At 34.7% G+C, this 19,772-nt stretch overlaps 1 protein-coding gene across 4 annotated transcripts in view; it reads right to left on the bottom strand.

The window, feature by feature from the left end:
* Positions 1-19,772, bottom strand: part of LOC142334576 (ankyrin repeat and EF-hand domain-containing protein 1-like) — a 99,245-nt gene that overhangs the window by 14,267 nt on the left and 65,206 nt on the right. For all 4 annotated transcript variants that reach the window (XM_075382706.1, XM_075382707.1, XM_075382709.1 and 1 more), the window contains exon 15: positions 16,489-16,647. In XM_075382706.1, coding sequence (XP_075238821.1) covers positions 16,489-16,647 — 159 coding nt within the window. The remainder of the gene's footprint in view (positions 1-16,488; positions 16,648-19,772) is intronic.

Consider the following 19,772-nt stretch of genomic DNA (forward strand, 5'->3'; position numbering starts at 1 on the left):
AATTTTTATTGTTTTTCCTTTAAAAATGATCTGAAAAATGGGGACCTTTCAGCATGTTTCTTTATTGCGTAGGCGCCTTAATTGTTCACCTTCTGCTCATATAACGTTGAAGATTTTAAGGGAATCTATTGCTTTTCTTTAGACACACCTGCTTTGCTTTTAGTAGTTTACCTTGGTTGCAATTGTCAGTCAAAGGACAGTGCAGAGCAATTGAACAAGATTAGCGGTGCCTACTAAAGTTTAGTTCTATTTACAGTTTGGATTCAGTCCTGGATAATTCAGGCCTAAACAGAGGCTCCTTAATTAATTACAAAAACCAAGCTCAATTGCTACAATATTTTAGGCCTAAGCGCGCGATATTTTTGGCTTAGCGGGTGCTAAGAGTTGTGGTAATTAACGCCTAAAAGTAGGAGCCGATATGCGAGAATAATTATCTCCTCAATTCTAGCAGCTCTGATACTACAGCTCACCCCAATTTTAAGATGAAAAGAATTTAAAAAAAGAACTATATTGCATTGTATATAATTTTAATAAGTAAATAGAATGAGTTATCTTTTCAAGTTTTATAACAATAGTATAATAAAGTTGTCATTCGCGGGCAGCCCAGCTGTAGTTAGGAAGAGGCTGCCTAAGTGTATAAATGAAACAGCAAAAGGCGATAAGGTTGTTAGAGAACAAAATTGATCTAAAACGGTTAGTCTAATGATTACAAAAAGAGTAAATTGAAGCATTTTGGCCACAATATGACTGGGTTTGGGACGGGACCGGTTCCGTCGTCTACTATATCAACCACTTCTATAACATTCTCTTGCTTTCTCTGAGTATCGCCATTCGGCAATTTCTCAGCGATTAATTTTAGTAGTTGCTTGTGAAGTTGTTTTAGCTTCTTTATCTGGTGCTGTAGTTTTCTTATTAGCTTGTTGACTTCCTTCTTTATTTCCTTATCAGACTCTTTAGCATTTTATTAAAGTTTTCTAGAGTCAGTATTTTTTCATTGAAAAAGATTTGGCCATTGCTTGGGCACTCGTTTCTGAGGCCATTTTCAGTCCATTACTAATTACAAACTACCTTTTCCAATACTCGTCGAATGCTTTTTTCCGTATCTTCGTTTTGCATTTGGAGTTTTTCAAAATTTAACTGGAGTTCCTTTAACTGGTTTTCGTTCAAAAATAACTCTTGTCAAAAACGGGTGCTTTCGTTGATTATGTGGTGACGGTTTTTTTTCTGCAGCTAGCTCTGTAGTCCTCAGAAATCCAGTGAAGACTTCATAAGGAACGTCGAAATAGCAGTCGAAGTTATGATTTTGTATCTTGTAAAATCGTTGCTCTTCGTTCTTGTTTTTGATTTGGCCCTTGTTAATTGAAATAACTGAATGACTGGCAAATTGTCCGTCCGGAGTTGTCGGACTGAGTTAGTTGGGACGTGGCAAGTCGTTATTCTATCTGTCAATTCAAATTTTTCGAAGGCTAGTTTGAGACCATAGAGCAAATTTGTTAGCAAGCGAGGGTTAATTCAATCTAGGTCTTCTTCACGCGCTTTTTGGAGTTTTAAACAGAAGTGAGGGGTTTTCCTCTGGTTTTACGGCACAAGATCATCGCAGTTTTTCTCTTTTTTTGTGAGGCATATCTCTGGTTGATCAGTTGTCAAAGGTCTTTTTTTACGGTTGATTCTTCGATTATGCTGTGGCTTGTAATTTTGAGGAGGTTGCTCTGAACCATTGCCATTAAACGATTCAAAGGGAGGCAAACAGTTTGGTGTTTGAAGTTCGTGGTTTTGTTTAGGGCTAGATTTGCTGTTTTGCTGTTGATTGTTGGGGGAACAATGGTGCCTGAACGACGACACTTTAAATGTTTGGCCTGCTGTTTTTCTTGGTTCTTTTGTTTTTAATCTAAAATATATTTTCAGTTAATTTGCCTATGTCATGACTTGCACACATTACGTAAGCAGTTCTCGTATATGCAATTAAATTGATAAAGAAATAATCTACAGTAAAAATGTTTTTAAATTGTTTTGTTGCTAATTGCGTTACTTAACAATTTTTATGCTAAATTCAGTTAATAGTGGCATTTGATAGAAATGCTTTGTTTTTCTGATAGCATTTTTTCCTAGGTTTTATCTTTTTGTTTATTTTTAGTTATGGCGCAGTTCTCACAACGGGTAAAACAATAGAGAAATTAAAAAGGGGCTAGGAATAAAACGATATGTTGCTGCAATTATTTTTGTTGCCAATTTATATTTTTTTGAGCTTTTCCATCAGATGTATTCCAACAACACTGGTGGGATATTTTTAATTGAAAAGTCGACCGCAGGAAATTTGATGATAGACAATTGCTTCAACCAGTAATAAAATTAATTTTGCATATTGGGCATTTATTTATAAAAAATAGTACAACTTCTGCAGAAATTTTCTTCATGAGTCTTGAAGTGTTTGTTTTTTGTTAATGCTATATGCGTTCGAATTTTTCTGGAAGAGTAATATATAGAAAAATATGTTACCGTAAAGTCCAAGCATGGGCTTAAACAGTTGGGGCAGTTTGGATCTGGGTATCTTTTTAAAAGACTTCTTTATAAAGAATACGATTGAAGTGGGGTCTTACATTTGGTTTAATATTATGTCATTTTTCAAAATTTTGCCAAATTTTTGAACAAATCGTGGCACAAGTTCTGCTATATCCTTTGTCCGGAGGCGCAAGTCTAGGAAAATGTGTTGCAATAACACTGCTGCAACGACACGTGCAGCTGGGGAGACTTTGAGAGCTGAAAGAGAAACAAATAATAAACGTCTTTGTTTTCTTCAAATTGTTTAGCTCCGTTGCCAAAACTTGCTTTAATTGTGAACCAAAAACTCAATCACAGTAAGAATCAGGGTTAGATCTGTGATAACATTTAATAAAATAGGTTTCATTTCTTCTGTAGAGAAGGTAAAAATTGTATGGAGAAAAGCGGGTACTAATAAAATGGTGAAAAAAAGCCATGACATGGGATATCAAATAATACAGTAGGAACGGATCAATAAATTTAAATAGACAGCTTTAAAATAATTTTCGCATGTGGAGTATTCGCTAACACAGCTTTCACAAAAATTGATGGAAGGATGAGCCAAAAAAGTGACATTTTTAGCAGTGGAATTTTGGCAGTTTGTAAGATTCGCACTGAGGCAAGAAAACTCAGAGAAAAATGTATTAAACATTGTACATTTTGAGCACATGTGGCATCCTATATCAGTAATGCCATTATTATTTGGCTGTTCATCGTCACCATTTGCGTGTAGTTTTTTGAAGACAGATACGCTTTTATGACAGACTTAGCACCGAAATGGTCCTAGTATGGAATTTGTTATGTCTATCGTTTTGTTTTGTGTATTCATTTCAAGAGGAAAAAGTGAAGGGGTATTGCCATATGATTGCTGTTCTTGTTATTTTTTGCGTTTGACTGACGATAAAGCGAAGCAAGGGGTGAAAAGAAGAGAAAAGCTTCAATTAGAAAAATGTAAACTGTTTTGGGGAGCATGATGAGGGGAATATTTCGCAGAATAAGAGGTTATCGAGGGAGAAAATTAACAAGCTAATCAAAATTGTGGTGAGTATGTCATTAGCTGTTATCGAGGGTATCTATAGGAGATATTGGAAGGGAATGTTCGAGATCAAGGATATCTTACATAACGTGCACTTCCTTGTGTTGTAGGTCATACAGTTACTTTAAATAAATTGAGTAAAATAGGTGGTTTTGAAATGACTGTGGGCCGAAATTGACATCTTAATCTGTTGGCAGGAGTCGCATTGAAAATACCGACAGTGTCTTATGATATATATGAGGGTCATAAAAATGGGACAATTAGAATTATCCCAATAAATAAAAAGCTGGTTGCGGGAAAGGATGCCAGCGAAGTGAGGGAACTGGCCCTGAAGATTATGATGTAATTTTTTTATTCTCCCGGGCAGGTAACAAATGGGGCATTCAACCTTGCGAGAGACGTCCATTTGACGAATCCTGAAGGCGTTGAAGATGTTGCCCAAGAAAAGAGTGCTCTCAAAATAGGAGATGTGGTGTCATCAATGCTCTATTTTTGTAAAGATTGGTGATGTTTTGTTATTTGTACTGAAGAAGAATTCTCAATGAGAGTGATCTGGTTCTAGCGTCATATCTTCATTTTTTTGTTTTCAGTATGACAAAAATGGATTTTTATTGACGGTATAAAACCAAAGTTGATTATTGCGAAACTTCCTTCAACTGGACTAATTTTAACAAAATTATTATTCAGATAAAACAACATTTTGCTAGTTGCTATTTTCAGAGGAGAAAGATTGAGTTTGATGTACATAAAATGGTCAAGATGAAAAAAGCAAAAGAAAGAAAAGGAGAACTTTTTAAGTATAAAAAAGAAGAGGAAGTTCTGTTTACAGAAAAAAACTTTGTGCTGATGTTTTGATTTTGAGTGACAAAAAAAATAAAATTTGACATCTGAGAGATAAATTTAAAAAACCGTTAGTTACACTATTGGTAACGTTGAGAAAGAGAATTCTCAAACATGCTGCTAATTGTCCCGTTTGATTTTGCTGAAGCCATCTTTGAACTTCTATTTATTTGATCTTTTTGTTATTTAGGAGACAGGGTGGGATAATCATTTTAGACAATTTACTTTTTAATGAAAATGTGTTCAGTTGGACGGGGAATAGCTATTCTAGATAAATAATGGCTAGGAAGAATTCCCAATACTTCAATCCCATCGTCATTTTTGTTGTGTATGCTCTACCATTTTCCCAATCTGCGAGGTTTATGATGACGAAAGGTGTCAGCTTGCACGTTGGGGTAGTATTGAAGGAATTTTTCAGTGAACTGATTTGTACCAATCTTTCGTTAAATTGGAAGATCATTATCTGAGATCTAAATCAAAACGAATGGGGTAAAACAGGTCCATTGTGTTTTGTAGGCTCGTGAAAATTTCCCAATGAGCAGAAGCAAGGTCTAAAGTAATGAAGTCGTCAATCCAGGTCACTGAGTCTACAAATTGTCATACGAGCAAAAGCGTAACTTGACCATTTTTGGAAATTTTGAACAATTTATCAAAAAAACTAAATTTTTTTAAAACGATCATTGAGGCAGAAAATCATTCTAAGGTTTTAATTTTAGAAAAAGATAAAATAGTTGGGGCAATAAGAAAGTACTATTTTGTTTGGATGACGAGAGGAAAGTGAATTCCATAAACTTGGAATTGCTAGTTAGGACCGTTCATGTTTTACAAACAGTGCTATTAGGTAGTGTTACAACGAACTACCATTCATTCTGAAAAGCCTTGTATAGCTAAAAACAGATTTTCTTGATTATCTGCTTTTATCGATAAGTCTTTCTCTGTTATGTGAATCCTTGTTGCAATGATACGTCGATACGTCTTTAGGTAGGGTTTTTAAATAGCACTAAATACGCAATTTTTTTCCGATATGGGCATTGAGGAGTAATGATAATGCTGCAAGTTTCCCAAGTACCCCAAAGTCTATTCAAAGTCTAAAACCAATAGGGAGTTATAATGTTTTATTCATATACGAAAGTTTTTCTTATCTGATGAATTGAGACTGAACGGTTCTGATTTAGAAAATACAGTTCTCAACTATTACAGTTTTCTTAGAAAGTAAGGTGATGTCGAAAATAAATGAAATGAAAAATATATAAAAAAGTTAAAAATATTCTGTTTTTTGGGTAGGTTTTGACAATTTAGAAAGTGTTACCTCAATTAACAAAGCTGAGTGATTCCTCAACTATTGCTCGTAACAGTAAAAAAAATTATATTTTTGTGCAGGTACACTCAAACTAACTATATAGTCATAGTGGAATGAAGCAATTCTGTTTTTTTGTCTCTGCATGCAATAATTGAAGCGTATACTTTGCAGTATTTTGTCCAAGCTGGGTAAACAGAACGTTGTATTGTTTGACAAACTTTTTTGCATATTCAACCGTCCTTTTTCATGTCTGAAGTAGAAAATTGAAATTTTATGTTAAGGATTCAATGGGGGTAAAAATTGGTTCCTTGTCTCCAGATCTCTTTGTAAATTTAATTTCAGAATTTTTTCTTTTTGTTTCATTTGTCAATCTTCAATTAACATCGTGCGTGTTAGAACAATTGTGCTTTTTTTCTGTTGTACTCCATGTGTGGTACTGGTCTTGAATTTTGTTTTGGGCAATTGTGGCATTGAGCCCATTTTCGACTGAAAAGACCGGTGTAAACGGAGATAAAATGAATAGATTGTACGTTGCTCCCAGCAATATTTTACAGAATGGGAGTGTTTTGTTCGAAGTGGTAAGAGTTTCGAATGCTCTAATTTTTTGACCACGCAAAAAAAATTCAATTTTTTCAAAATAAGCTTTTCTACTGAAATTTACGCTGGAACCGATTTGAGAAAATGTGTGGCGACAATAAAAATTAAGATAGTCTTGTCTGTTTATTCCCATTGCTAAAGCAAAAACATCGTTGTTCATGATCAGTTTGTCTATCTATTAAAACTTCACTAGAAAATGTTGTCAAGAATGCTTTCAAAAAAACTGAATGGAAATTGTTGTTCCAACAAGCTTTTAGTTGATTAGGTGTATAAATGCCAAAACGTTGCGATTTTTATCGCGTAATTTTGGGAACGAACATGTAAAGTTTGTTGCAAATATTCTAAAAGGTTGTAAAAAACACAGTATTTGGCAGTATATGGTAACACGGTTTATCATTATCGATACCAATCTGTAATCTGCAACACATTACTTCGTTAGCAACAGGATACGTTTGTCTAGTAAAAGCGTCCGCAAACATTAATCTATCATTAAAATGAGCAGGAATCCTGACACAATACTAATCAAAAACTTAAAGTGGTTAATTTCGTACTGCGCATTGATAAAACAAGCCTGTGCTAGCATCTGTGTCGAGAAACATTGAACGGTTGCCGTTGAGCCTGAATACAGCTAAACGATTACTTTGAGTTCATAACATAAGTATCATAAGTATCGTTTTTTGGGTGCGGTTAAATTGGCTTTGATTCATGACAACAACTATCCATTCTTGTTTTATTTTCAAGTAATTATGATAAATTATGTAGTCCATTTCTATCGCGAGATCAAGATCATAATCAAATTTATCCTTTCCGAAAAATTTTCCTTATTGGAAATCGTTAAAGGCGGCTGAATTGTGTTAATCAGCAGATGGCACTAGCTTTAATTCATTAAAACTTAAACTATTGTCAAGTTTAAGACAAAGTTAATGAAGGAATTGTTTTACAATTTTTTTATTTGGTACACTAGTTTTCATATTAAATCCACCAATATAAGAAACATATAAGGAATCTAAATTGATTCTAAAAAAAAATTTAGGTTTTCCACGCGTATTTTCTTTATATTCTAGTTTTGATATCCAGTTCAGCGAGAGGAAAAATTAGAGGACCTTCATATGGCGTCTCCGGTTTTCATTACTCTCTTTAAAACACTATAATTTATCGGGTTCATTTTCATTTTTTAGGTTTCTTCTTTTTTGTGAATGTATTTTGGTAACTTTACAAATTTCCGGTGAATCTGAATTTTCAGAGAAGGAGTTGAGCCATGTTGAAGAGCACAAGGAAGTTTATGTCCCTGATTTTTTTAATTGGTTCTATCTTTAATATCAATATCCAGAACAAATTGTTTCATCAATGTTTCAAACGAGGAGTGTCTTATTTTTCCACGACCATCAGGGAAATATTTTCTAGTCTTGTTTCTCTTTTGTGGCAGGTCACTCCGCTAACTCCGTGTTTGCTCATATGTTTACTCTTATATCATCACTAATCTCTGTTTTTTATTCTTCCTTTTTTGTTAGCGTTCAAGTATTGTTGTGTAGAAATGATTAAATCTTAAGTAGTTATGGGAGCATTGTGTACAACAAAGGAATGTGATTGCATAGCACATTGGTAACGAAAAACCATAGTATTTGTCCTCCACTGCTTTAACAAATGTGCAGTAAGATCTTTGATAAAGGGTTACTTGCGAATGTATTAATTGATCTTTTTCGGGTGTAATTTTAAAAGGCGCTACTTTACTTAAGGCTTACATGTCACTTTCATGGGGTTGAGAGCAATTGCAGTGAAAAGCTAACAGTTGATTAGAAACATCATTTAAATCAACATAGGAAATAATAATGCTTCAATATGAGTAATAAAATAAGAAAAGTATAAAATGATGACATTGAAAGAATTAAAGTTTACTTTGTTATAACAAGGATTTTTGTTTTTAATGTTTTTGTCAGCTACCAGAACCAAAAGAGCTTTCATAAATTTGGTTAGGAATAGGTACGTCGGTTTAAAACTGTCCGGTTTTATTGGTACCTAAAACAGAGTTAAATAATTCCAGCCTGGTGGAAGGAAGGAGATTTTTTGAGCGGTTAGAAGATCTTACGTTTGCACTGGTATTATTTTCTGCTTGATTATTTCGAGAACCTTGTCGTTGTGGATATTGGGCATTTGGGTTAAAACTGGCTTGAGGTCTTTGGATCGGACTTAGATTAGGGCAGTATGTACGTCTAGAATACGATTGATGTATAGGAATTGATAAACGGGAAAGATTTTTTCAACATTTCTTGAATTTGTGTTAGAGCCACTTGGGCGGCCTCCCTCGAAATCTGAATCAAGTTTGGTTGAGGTTTTATCTAATTCAATCTCTTTATTGAGACTTTCAGGATTTTGTAATAATTGTTCCACTGGAAGGTGTTCAACATTACACGGTTTTTAAAAAGGAATTTTTAGTTGAAGGGCTGTTTGTTTTTTGGATTTGTCGTGTCATTAAATTTTGTAGAAAATGTCAAAATTACTACTACAGGTTTCATTTTCTATAGTAAATCTGGAATTGTTCCCTAATCTAAATCTGGAATTGTTTTCGGAGTAAAATTTATAATACTTAACAGTAAAACTGATAAAATTTGAGTAAAATTTAATTTATTTTGGTTTTGGTGGATCAAATCTGAATAAAATTCTTTTGGGTTTTGTGAAAAGGCTAATATTCAGTCGAAAAATTGTTAAAAATTGATTAAAAATTACGCTAAATACGGTTTTGGGGGATAGAACTTAGTTGAATCGTTGTTAGTTTAAGTGAAATTGCTAAAATTTAACCATAAACCTTTGGACGATCGGGTGAATTTTGAATTTAGTTGGCTTTGGGGGGATGAATGCTGGTTAAAATTGTGTTAAATTTTGTAAAAATACTACAATTCAACGACATATTTGGTAAAAATTTTGGTAAAACTTAGGTTATATATGTTTTAGGGATATCAAATCTCTTAGAATTCTGAATATTTAGAGTGAAAATGCTAAAAATTAACAGTAAAAATTTTGAAAAGTTGGTGAAAAATGGGGTGAAAGGGTTTTGAGGGGATTATTTATGGTTAAATGTTAGCTACAAAGTATGCAAATACATCAAGTTGTCTATAAATTAACTAAGAACGGACATAGAATATCCCCACCCGGGTCAGAACATTTTTACAGTAGCAAAGAAACAACTGCCTGTCACTTTTCTAGTATAAATTTATTGCATTTGGCTTGAAAAGATATAATTTACGCTATTTGTCTTTTTTGTAGTGTGTGTTCACTGCTGTGCATGTGTTTATTTTATTATTTTTTTCCGATCGGACAGAAAAATAAAAAATTCAGAAGTGATTTCTTCCTCTGGGCGCACCAGTTATCAAAATAGATTAGGCTGCTACAGATCACACAATAAGGGATCTCTTTATTCACGCCAATCTAACTTTACAAAAGCTATAACAAATCAAAGGCAAAATATATGCCTCAGACCTGTTTTTGCATTTCATCTACATGCTTACGAACTGTTAGTTGAATCTAGGGGCGCAGGAGTGGCCCAGGGTCATGAGTTCCACACCGTGTCACTCAGCAGTCTCTCATTTTGTGCTGTTGACTTCTGTTTGTTTGATTATCTACTCTCAACCCACCATACAGGAAAATACAGACATTGCACACACTCAGAAGTCTTATAGAAGCCTAGAACTCCAGCACAGGAAAACGAAAAGCTATTTAAAAACGTTTGTCAATTTGAGTCGTTCCGGCTCGGATTAAGAAGAATTAGCATAGATGTTTCATTGTCCATTCACTATAAAATGAAAATGTCTGGCGGGGAACAAGCCCCATAGACAAACCCTGTTTGGATTAAAGTAAAAATATATATAAAAATTGCAAATAGCATGTATTTAGACATTGGTAAATTGTGCTCCTCAAGTGTGTCAAACATGAAACGCTCAAAAAGAATGACAGCGAGGGGTTTCGTAGACATCCAACTGACACCTACATCGTAGAACAATCATCCTCAACCACTGCAACATGTTACCACTGATTCAAAGCATTTTGAAGTTTCAACAATGCTCAGCTCCCTATGCGGTCTATGTTTCCAATCCTCAATGTGTAAGGTCCAGTAATGACTGTGCTACCGCAGTTTTGTGAACACGCTTATTTAACGTGTCATCAACAGTGGACGTCACCAGTGGACAATGGACTGAGCAATTGTTTGCGCTGCCGGGCCAAGATCCACGCATTAATCAATTCTTCTATTTCCAAAATAATTGTTCTACAAGCAAAATTACAAAGGTACGCAAAGTTGGCAAATCCAACGCCTAATTGTCCTAATTTCCGAGTTGCTTTGAACGACGACAAACGAAATAATGGTGTGTTTTAAGAACTCACAAATGCAGCAGAAAAGCTCGCAAATTATAAGAAAAAACCTTGATTAGAAAACTTTATTCAATGGTTGTTTTCCATCCTGGTCAGAATTGATCTGAAAACCGGCGGCTTGGGAGGCAAACGCGTATCCCGCACTGCGCCAATTTTCTAGTGAAACGCTTTCCTAATTTTCCTCTTGGCCGAGAAATCGAGAGAATTAACTCTGCTGAAGAAATTGTTATTGTTTTTCTTTTAAAAAATGTAGCAAAATTGGGAGCCTTTGAACCTGTAATTCTTGCCCTTCTGCTCATATAGCTTTAAATTTTGTGGGGAAATTTCTTGCTTTTTTTCAGATGCACCTGTTTAGCTTTTAGTAGTTTCCCTGGGTTGCAAATGTCAGTCAAAAAGCAGGGAAATTGAACAGTATTAGCGGCGCCTGCTCATATTTAGTTCTAGTTCCAGTTTGGATTTTGTCCTGGATAATCCAGGCCTAAACCGAGGCTCTTTTATTAATTAGAAAATGAAAGACGCAAATTCTAATATATCGTTAGCCTTAGCGCGCGTTAACTGGTTTGGCGGGTGCTAAGAGTAATGATATTTAACGCTTAAAAGTATGCGCCGATATGCGGGATTAATTACAGTTCATTTCTAGCAGCTCTAATACTACACTATGTAGAACTGTGAGTTGCTTGATGCCGCTTGAGATTCCGATTGGCCTGTAAAATATGTGGCAGAAAACTGCTGCTGAACGCTTATTTTTGCGGAGATTCCTGCTATAGGCTAGGAAAGTTGTTTCACAGAACGCTGTTAAGGTCTCATTCTTTCGGCTGAAAATCTTGTGTGGTCAGTAAAAGTAGGTTGCGGAATCTGTATGTGTTGGCTGCGTTCAGTAAGGGACCACTGTATCTAACTCCAAACCTAGCTGGGGTTCCACCGCTGCCTGTGTGGTGGTTGTCTCATTGGGTTCAAACTCTGTGTGTGTCTTGGCCGGACCGAAAATGGTCAGGAGTCCCGCAGCTGCCTAGATTGGTCGGTTTGCTGTCTCTAAAGGTTGGTCGAAAAGCACTACAATCATTATGATCTGATGTTGGTCGAAAAGCACTACAATCATTATGATCTGATGTTGAGTTAGATTGACCAAAAATTGGCTGGGGGGTTTCATCGATGCCTGGATTGGGTTGCTGTCAGAAAAAAAAGTGTTTCTCGGTGTAAGAACGTCGTTACCATGACGCGTGTAGTAGTCGCTTTTTTGTTTTCATTATTGCTTTGCTACTGTGAGAAATCATTTTGCAGGGTCTTGTTTTTTGTTCCGAACCCACTTGTGGGGGGAGGAACTATATACTCAAATGGGTTTTTTTTGTTCAGGCAATTTTTGCCGATCGATATATTCATCGTAGAGAAATGTTAGTGGTATCATTAAAAAGCTCGTCCTGCCTAGAATTCGACAAGAAAAAGATTGTTCTGAATTTCGCCTTTTCCGAGGAGTTTTCGATGTTTAAAATTTTGTGTGAACAAGTGATATTTGGCATGATTTTGTTCACTTTTAGGTGAATTTTCATTCAAATTAAGATTTCTATAAAAATAGTAATTCAAAATTACATTTCACTAGTTGTGGTCTCATTGGCAGAATAACTACAAAAAAAATGATTTCTAATTGGGAGCTCCTTTTTTAGAAAGGGTTTCATATTTTTTGTTTGTTTCAAGTCACCTAAAGACTAGTCGCTTTTCAGATCGAAGTTCCGTTGATAATAAAACCTCATTTACAGTCAAATGAAGCCCAATGAACAAAAAATTTGTTTTCAAGGAATCGCTCATGTATTTTTTGGCTTCGATTCTGAGTTATCGTAAATTCAATAGAAATTTTGATGTTTTTTTTTAGGTTTTACAATCTTTTTGGGGTCCTTTGGCATAAATTTTTTGACTTAAAGTGCAATAGACTTCATTACGAGCAATAAATGAACCTATCTAGCGCTTTAAATGGACATCTAATGGCTCTTAAGACTCTGAAAATGAATTGTTGGAAACTTTTTCAACGTTAACCAATCATAAACCTTTTTTCGTGAACTATAAGTCAGTTTCAGTAATTACAAGACCCCTTGTCTTCCCACTGCAACCAAAATTAGTCTGCTTAGCAGTTCTATCTTCTAACTAACGGTCATTTGACTTCAATGCCACAAAATTTCAAAGAAATAACTTTTAATTTTTTTTGCGTATTAATTGTTCCTTTTGTAATCTTATCACATTATTCTATTATTGATGGCTTGTATTGGCTTAGCAAACACGTTCAGTGGATCAGAGATAAAATTTTTAGAGAAAAACGTAGGGTTTAATTGGCTCCGACACTTTCCTCTCGCACTTTTCTAATTATTTTTGGTTTTTGCCTATTTTTACTGTTGTTTTCATAGTCATAAGACTTTTCGTTATCTCTTATTGATTACCTGTGCTTGGCAAGCATATTTGTCCGCCCATCGAGACGTTACTGGGCGTAATTATTGATATCCGTTGAAAGTTATTGAATTGAGTGTATGTCAAGACTTTAAAAAATATTTTTCCGAAAAGTTTTTTGATCATTAACCAGTCCAAAACTTATTTTTGTGAACAGTATGTCAGTCTCCGTAACAATGGGGCCTTTCTATTTTCTACTTCAACCAAAAATTTATCTAGTTATTGGTTTGATCTTTAACTATTGGTTTTATGACTTCGATGCACTTTTTTTTATTTAATTTTGCAAATCTTTTTTCACAATTTTGGTTCCCTTCGAAATTTTAACACATTATCCTAAAAAATAGTTCCAATTGGCTTAAAGAGACGTTCAACGGATCATAGATCATGTTTCCAGAGAAATGTTTATGGTTAAATGGCCCGACACTTTCTTTTAGCACTATTTTACTGAGATTTTGACTTTTGCCTTCCAATTCCTTGTATTTCACAAATTAAAATGTCTACTGATATTACGCCGTAACTGATGTTTTGTTTGTGGGAAAATATTCGTTTTCATGAAATTTTTTGAGTGGTATATTTTTGTTTGTTTTTCTCTTCTTTTAGCATGTTCGGGTAGTAACGGATCCCAATGTTCTTCAAATATGGCCCAAATGAACTTTTTTTTCAAAATGATTTTAGCTGAATTAGTATAAACAAATAGTGAAATAAAAGTACATATTATTAAGATAATAACAATCATAGATAATGGGATTTGAAATCAGTTTTCCTGTATCTTTAGTCCGTTCCCATGGCATAGTCTAACAAAGGACACATCCCATTTGTTTCATAATGTTTTTTTTTACTAAATTTTTTTAATAACAGTTATAAGCTAATGATTATTAAGAGTTTTGAAATTATTTGGTTTAAAAAATGTTCATTGAATTTTGAACTTCGCTTCATTATTCCTTCTCTTTGTCGACTTGTTACCTGGTCTCATAAAGGAAAAATTCAATCTGCGGTATAGAAAGGAAAAAAAGTTTGAGCAGTTAAGGTTTTATCTGATTGCATTTTGACGTTATTACTAGTTGCTTTTAAATTTAGATATTGAGTTTTTGCCTTGAAATCATAGTTTTTAAATTTAGATATTGAGTTTTTGCCTTGAAATAATAGTTTTTCTTTATTTTTTTCTCGTAGTCTTTTTAGTTGCAGATCTCGTGAGTGTGGTAATGTGGCATGGCATTATGTAATTCAATTAATAGTTAGGTTTTGTAACGAGTTTTTTCAGACTCAAACATATTTTTTTCTTCTTCATTTGGTTAATAATTAAGTCGAAAATGTAGGAGCGCGGGTCGGAACATAATGTGCGAACGCACATTATAGAGCCTCCTTGTTACACTTCATATGGAAATTTTTTGGCTGGATTATATCTTTTTTGATGTACATATTTAGAGTCAGCTTACAGAACGACTGCTACAAGAAGTCCTTTTAATCAAAGACGATGACAGTCCGGTACCAAGCCCGGTCATTTTGCCACCAGAATTTTTTAACTAATATAGCTCAACATTATCGCCCTTTGCGAATGATTTTAAAGCACACCAATATCGCCCTTTGCGATTGATTTTTTAGCATACCTTTATCGCCCTTTGCGATTCATTTTATAGCACAACATTATCGCCCTTTGCGATTGATTTTATATTACGACGCCATCAAACCTCGTGACTAACTGACTTACAACTTTTCGCAACCAACCAACATTTGCCACCTCCAACTCAATTGATTGCCGCCATCTCAACACGATCAACGAAAACTTGAACAGAACTCAAAACTTACCTGATCTTCAATTAAAACTTTTATATGATGTAGATTAATGTATTAAAATTCTTTCTTACTAAAAATCGGGGTCAGCTGTAGTATTACGAGAGCCGTTACAAATGAATGGATAATTAATCCCGCATTAGAGCGAACGTATTTAGGCGCTAATTAACCATTCTTTTGCCGCGCGCTAAATAAACTAACGCTTGTTAGGACTACCAGTACACAAGTATTTGAACAACTCAGTTCGACTTATTTAAATAACACAACTTTAGGCCTGGATCTCCCCGCTTATATCCAGGATAGAAAACGTACATTGTTGAACGTAGGCGGCCTGTAAAACCAGAGTTTCTTTTGATTTAAATTACTTCTGCTTTTGACAGTTGCAATGCAGATCTTTTCCCCCAAGTTCAATAAAGATGAAGCAGATTGCTTCAGGGGAAAAGACAATAGTATCATAAAAAGCCCCCAAGAAAACCATAATTGTTGCGGTTTTAGAAGAGGGGGAAAGCAGAAAACAGGCGCCTACGAAATCAATAATTGATGCTCTCAGCTTTTTAGATTTTTATTATTTTGTGGAGTTTCAATAATTTTTTTTTTGAGATAAAAAAAGAGTTAATTCTCTTGCCTTCTCGGCCAATAGGAAAATTAAGAATCACCTCACTATGAACGTGAGTTTGTGATTCGCTCCCTATCGGCCCAAACGGAGCTGAGGGGGATTCATTGTTTCTCTCAGCGAAGTGGGACGGAATAAAATTAGAGAGACAGAAACAACTTCCAGAAGTCAGCAGCAGACAACTGCTTTCATTTTTTCGAGAAATAACTTAAAATTTTGACAAGAAAATAATCGAATAACATTGTTTAAAAACTTAAACAAATATTTCTAGATTAAACTTTATAAATTTCTTTTCCCGTCAAAACTGAAGAACTACCCAACTGAACAATCGCCTTGCAGCTCATCTCGATGTCACCACAACGTAACTGGTAATTAGTAAGCTGTAACTTTATATTTACTCATTTATAAATTAAAAACTTTCAGCCCCCCAACTATTTTAAATTGAGACTTATAGCACAGACAGGTCTTAGGCATATATCTTTGCCTTCGATTTGTTATATCTTTTGTCAAGTTTGAATGACATACATAAAGAGATCCCGTATTGTAAGATCTGTAGCAGCCCAGTCAAATTTGATTGTACGAAAAATGTGTGTTTTTTTTTGTATGTAGTTTACACAATATTAAACATAAAGACGGGAAACATTTTCAAAAGCTGCATCTCAAGAATTTCTCTTAATAAATTCATCTCTTCAAACCCTCACTAAAAATAGAACTGAAAAACCAGGTTCACTTTTAGATTAAAAAAGTTTGATCTGAAATCCAGGAAGCGACAAACTTGAATGCAAAAAGTAAGATTTAGTCACGGGCTGGTATTCAGAATGTATTCAGATTAAACACTCAGCTTAAGGAAACTCCAGATTATTTGATCGCCGAACTTATCATTGACGTGTACATGTACTGTATGATTGGCCCGGGGACCTTCGATTTGAGCAAAAAATCGATTTAAACATGTTACATTTTAACATGACGGTGACCTACCTGCTGCGATGGCGGTGGCAGTTCGAATGATACTAATCTGTTGGTACTTGTCGAATATGGACTCGGGCTCTTCTGGGACTTCGTCATCTGCAGACCCCTTCTTCTTCTTTTTCTTCTTCTTTCCTTTCTTCTTTCCACTCGCTTTTCCACCTTTTTTCCCTAATCATCATCACAGCAATGAAAACTTCAATATTAATACCTTAGATTCTCATCATTGAAACCTCAAGGAATCCGATTGGGGTGATCAATTCTCAGTAAAAATTGATTCTACAAAAAATATGTTCGGCACTGTATTTTCAGTTAGTTCACGCACATATCTCTGTTCGAAAAGTAATATTTAAGTAATATGAAGTATATAGTTTAGAAAAAACAGAAAATTAAGTTCAGTCACCAGAAGTTTTTTTGTAAAAAGTCCTGCTAGTAGGTTTTTTTGGAAAAATGTAGCGATTCGGTTACAGGGCCGACATCCGGGTTAAACGTGTCCAACGAGATAGAGAATCACAGTGTGAAGTACTTCAAGTACTCTGTGCAATTGATAATTGGGTGGCCGCCGTATTGGCCGACAGGGTGTTTAGCCGACAGGCAAAAAATGAGAAATTTAGCCGACAATTTAAGTAAAATGACCGATAAAATTAATTCTAAAGCTGTGATTGGCCAATTTAAATCACTATTTCGTAAGCTGACTAGCGTAACGAAGGTCTATCTGTGGTCGCAACCCCCACCCCGTCAGGGGGCGGGGGGTTGCGGCCACGGAGAGGCCGATAGGAGGGACCAATGAGACTTTTTTGACCGATTATGATAAAACTGTCGGCTAAATTTCTCATTTTTTCCTTGTCGGCTAAACGTCCTGTCGGCCAATTTTCCCAGCACCTGATAACTGATATTATTGACGCTAGGAATAGACCTCCGTTACGCTAGTTGATAAAAACTGTGCCGCATATTTGCCCGCTAACGAAATACCGTTTTAAATTGGCCAATTAGAGCTTCAGAATTAATCTATTAGCGCATTTTACGGTAATTGTCGGCTAATATTCTCGTTTTGTTTGTCGGCTAAACGAACTGTCGGCTAATACTGCGGCAACTGATATTCTACTAGCGAGTAATCCCTATCACTGGGAGTGCCGCTAAGAAGAACAAATGGAAATTTCAACTCGTTTGAAAGCTTCTCAGCGAAAAAAATGTCTGAATAGATACCTTGCTGATTCCACGAAAACTAAATTCCAGTACTCGAGCTCGCATTAAAAGAACTTACCCAAAGTGTCAATTCAAACCAGATAGTCGATACAGGAAAAATCAATTGACGAATAAATTTAAAACCCCATGTCGAAAACTAAAAGAGCAAGGGGGGTATTATGTGATGGCAAACCATGGAAGAGGCACCATGAAAGTATTTTTTGTTCCGACCCTCTTGAGGGGGGAGGAACTATATACTCAAATGGGTTTTTTTTGTTCCGTGAATTTTCGCCGCTCGATATATTCATCGTAGAGTTGAGACTGGTATCATTAGAAAGCTCGTCCAGTGTAGAATATGGAATTAAAAAGATTTTTTTAATTTTCGTTTTCTACAGGGAGTTATCGAGGTTTAAACTTCTGAGAAATGAAGAGTGAATTCACGTTGTTTTTATTCACATTTTCCGGAATTTTTGCCTAAATTTTCGTCAATTTTGCTAAAATTTGTTATAATTTTCATGAATAGTGTCGTTGATTTTTTTTTGAAGACGAACAAGCATTGTTGATTGTTTTGATTTAATTTTTTTGGTCAAAAAATCTGGATAAACATTTCAAAATTTAGCCTTTTTCATCAAAAACAGCACGAAGTAAGCTACTTTAGTCCACTTTGATTAAATTTGGCGACAGTACACCCCCAAACAACACACATACAATCTTTGTAGACTCAGAGGGGGGCTATCTCTAATTCAGAGTCCGCTGAGAGTGCACTGTAATTAAAACTTTGCCGTTTTTTGCTAACTTTAGATGCTAATAAATGCTGAATTTATTTAGAGTTTTCAACTAACAAATTATCTATATCTACAACATTCGAAAAATCAATTGTTCCGAACGGACAATAAGTATTAGCAGGGCTAGTTTTGGGCCAATCTTGGAATGTTACAATCCAAAAAAAATCGGGTTGTAATCAGTCGGTCTTTTTTTTTTTAAAAAAAGGACTTGTTTTAATAATAAAGAACAGAACATATCAAATCAAAGCTCAGGAGTGATAGGTCCAACCAATTCGCTCGCTAAGCAGCTCCAAGCTAATGCATTTAGTTTTTTAATTGAATGTTTATGATCGTTTCTTTTTTAAAAATAATTGACTTTTCAATAAATAATGGCTGAATTAACTTTTCCTCTATTTTTTTCTTAATATGTTCAACTTCCAGCTTAGTGTCAGCAAAGAAAGACTGCTTCTTCTTTCTACTAATTTAGCATTTTTTCTCGGTTGCAGTTTTAAGCCTGAAGTTATTGTTTTCTGTCTTTGATACTACAAGATTTCAGATTTTTGTTTGTTTTGATATTTGCCAGTTTTTCACGTTTTCTAATTTTGTCACATTATCACATTATTGACAGTTCTCATGTCACCTTATTAGCATTCAAAACAAGACACAATGGAACATATTAAAATCCTGAAAGATATACATCATCGTTTTAACAGCCTCGACGACTCTTTCTTGAAGAAATCAATTGAATTTTTTTAATTTTGTCTCTAACTGTCATTTATACTTTGTCGTTTCGGTCGTATGAAATTTCCTTTATAGTGATAGTTTTCATTGCCTTTTCATGCAAGAATAGAAGAACCGATATTCTGATATTAGTAGATAGCTGATGGCTTTCATGACTTTGAAAACAATCGTTTTCCAAAATTTAAAAAAAAACTTTTTAATTTCGCAATTTTGTTCTTTTTATGTTTCTTTTTGTTACCTAATCTCGCTAGTTAATTACAGGTCAAATACGACATTATGGGTGTCAAGGGAATAAAAGGGATTGGTGGCCCAAAATCTTTTTTCAAAGAATTTGTTATGACCTTACTGGCTTCGACAACAAAAAAAACTAAATTAATTTGATTTTTGTCATATTTGACGTTCTTTTTGTAGATGCAAGAAATATTCTGGATAATTACAGGTTTCGAGGGCTTCTTTTTCATGAATAAACGACCCTATTTAAATAGCTCTTTTTGTAATTAATGTCTTTCATGACATTGAATGTAATTTTGTTTCGAAAAAAAAATTAAAAGTATTACATACTTTAGCACTTCGCTTTTTTGTCTACTTGTTACCTAATCTTACTAA

Source organism: Convolutriloba macropyga, chromosome 2, assembly GCF_964194025.1.
Source record: "Convolutriloba macropyga chromosome 2, txConMacr16.3, whole genome shotgun sequence".
NCBI lineage: Eukaryota > Metazoa > Xenacoelomorpha > Acoela > Convolutidae > Convolutriloba > Convolutriloba macropyga.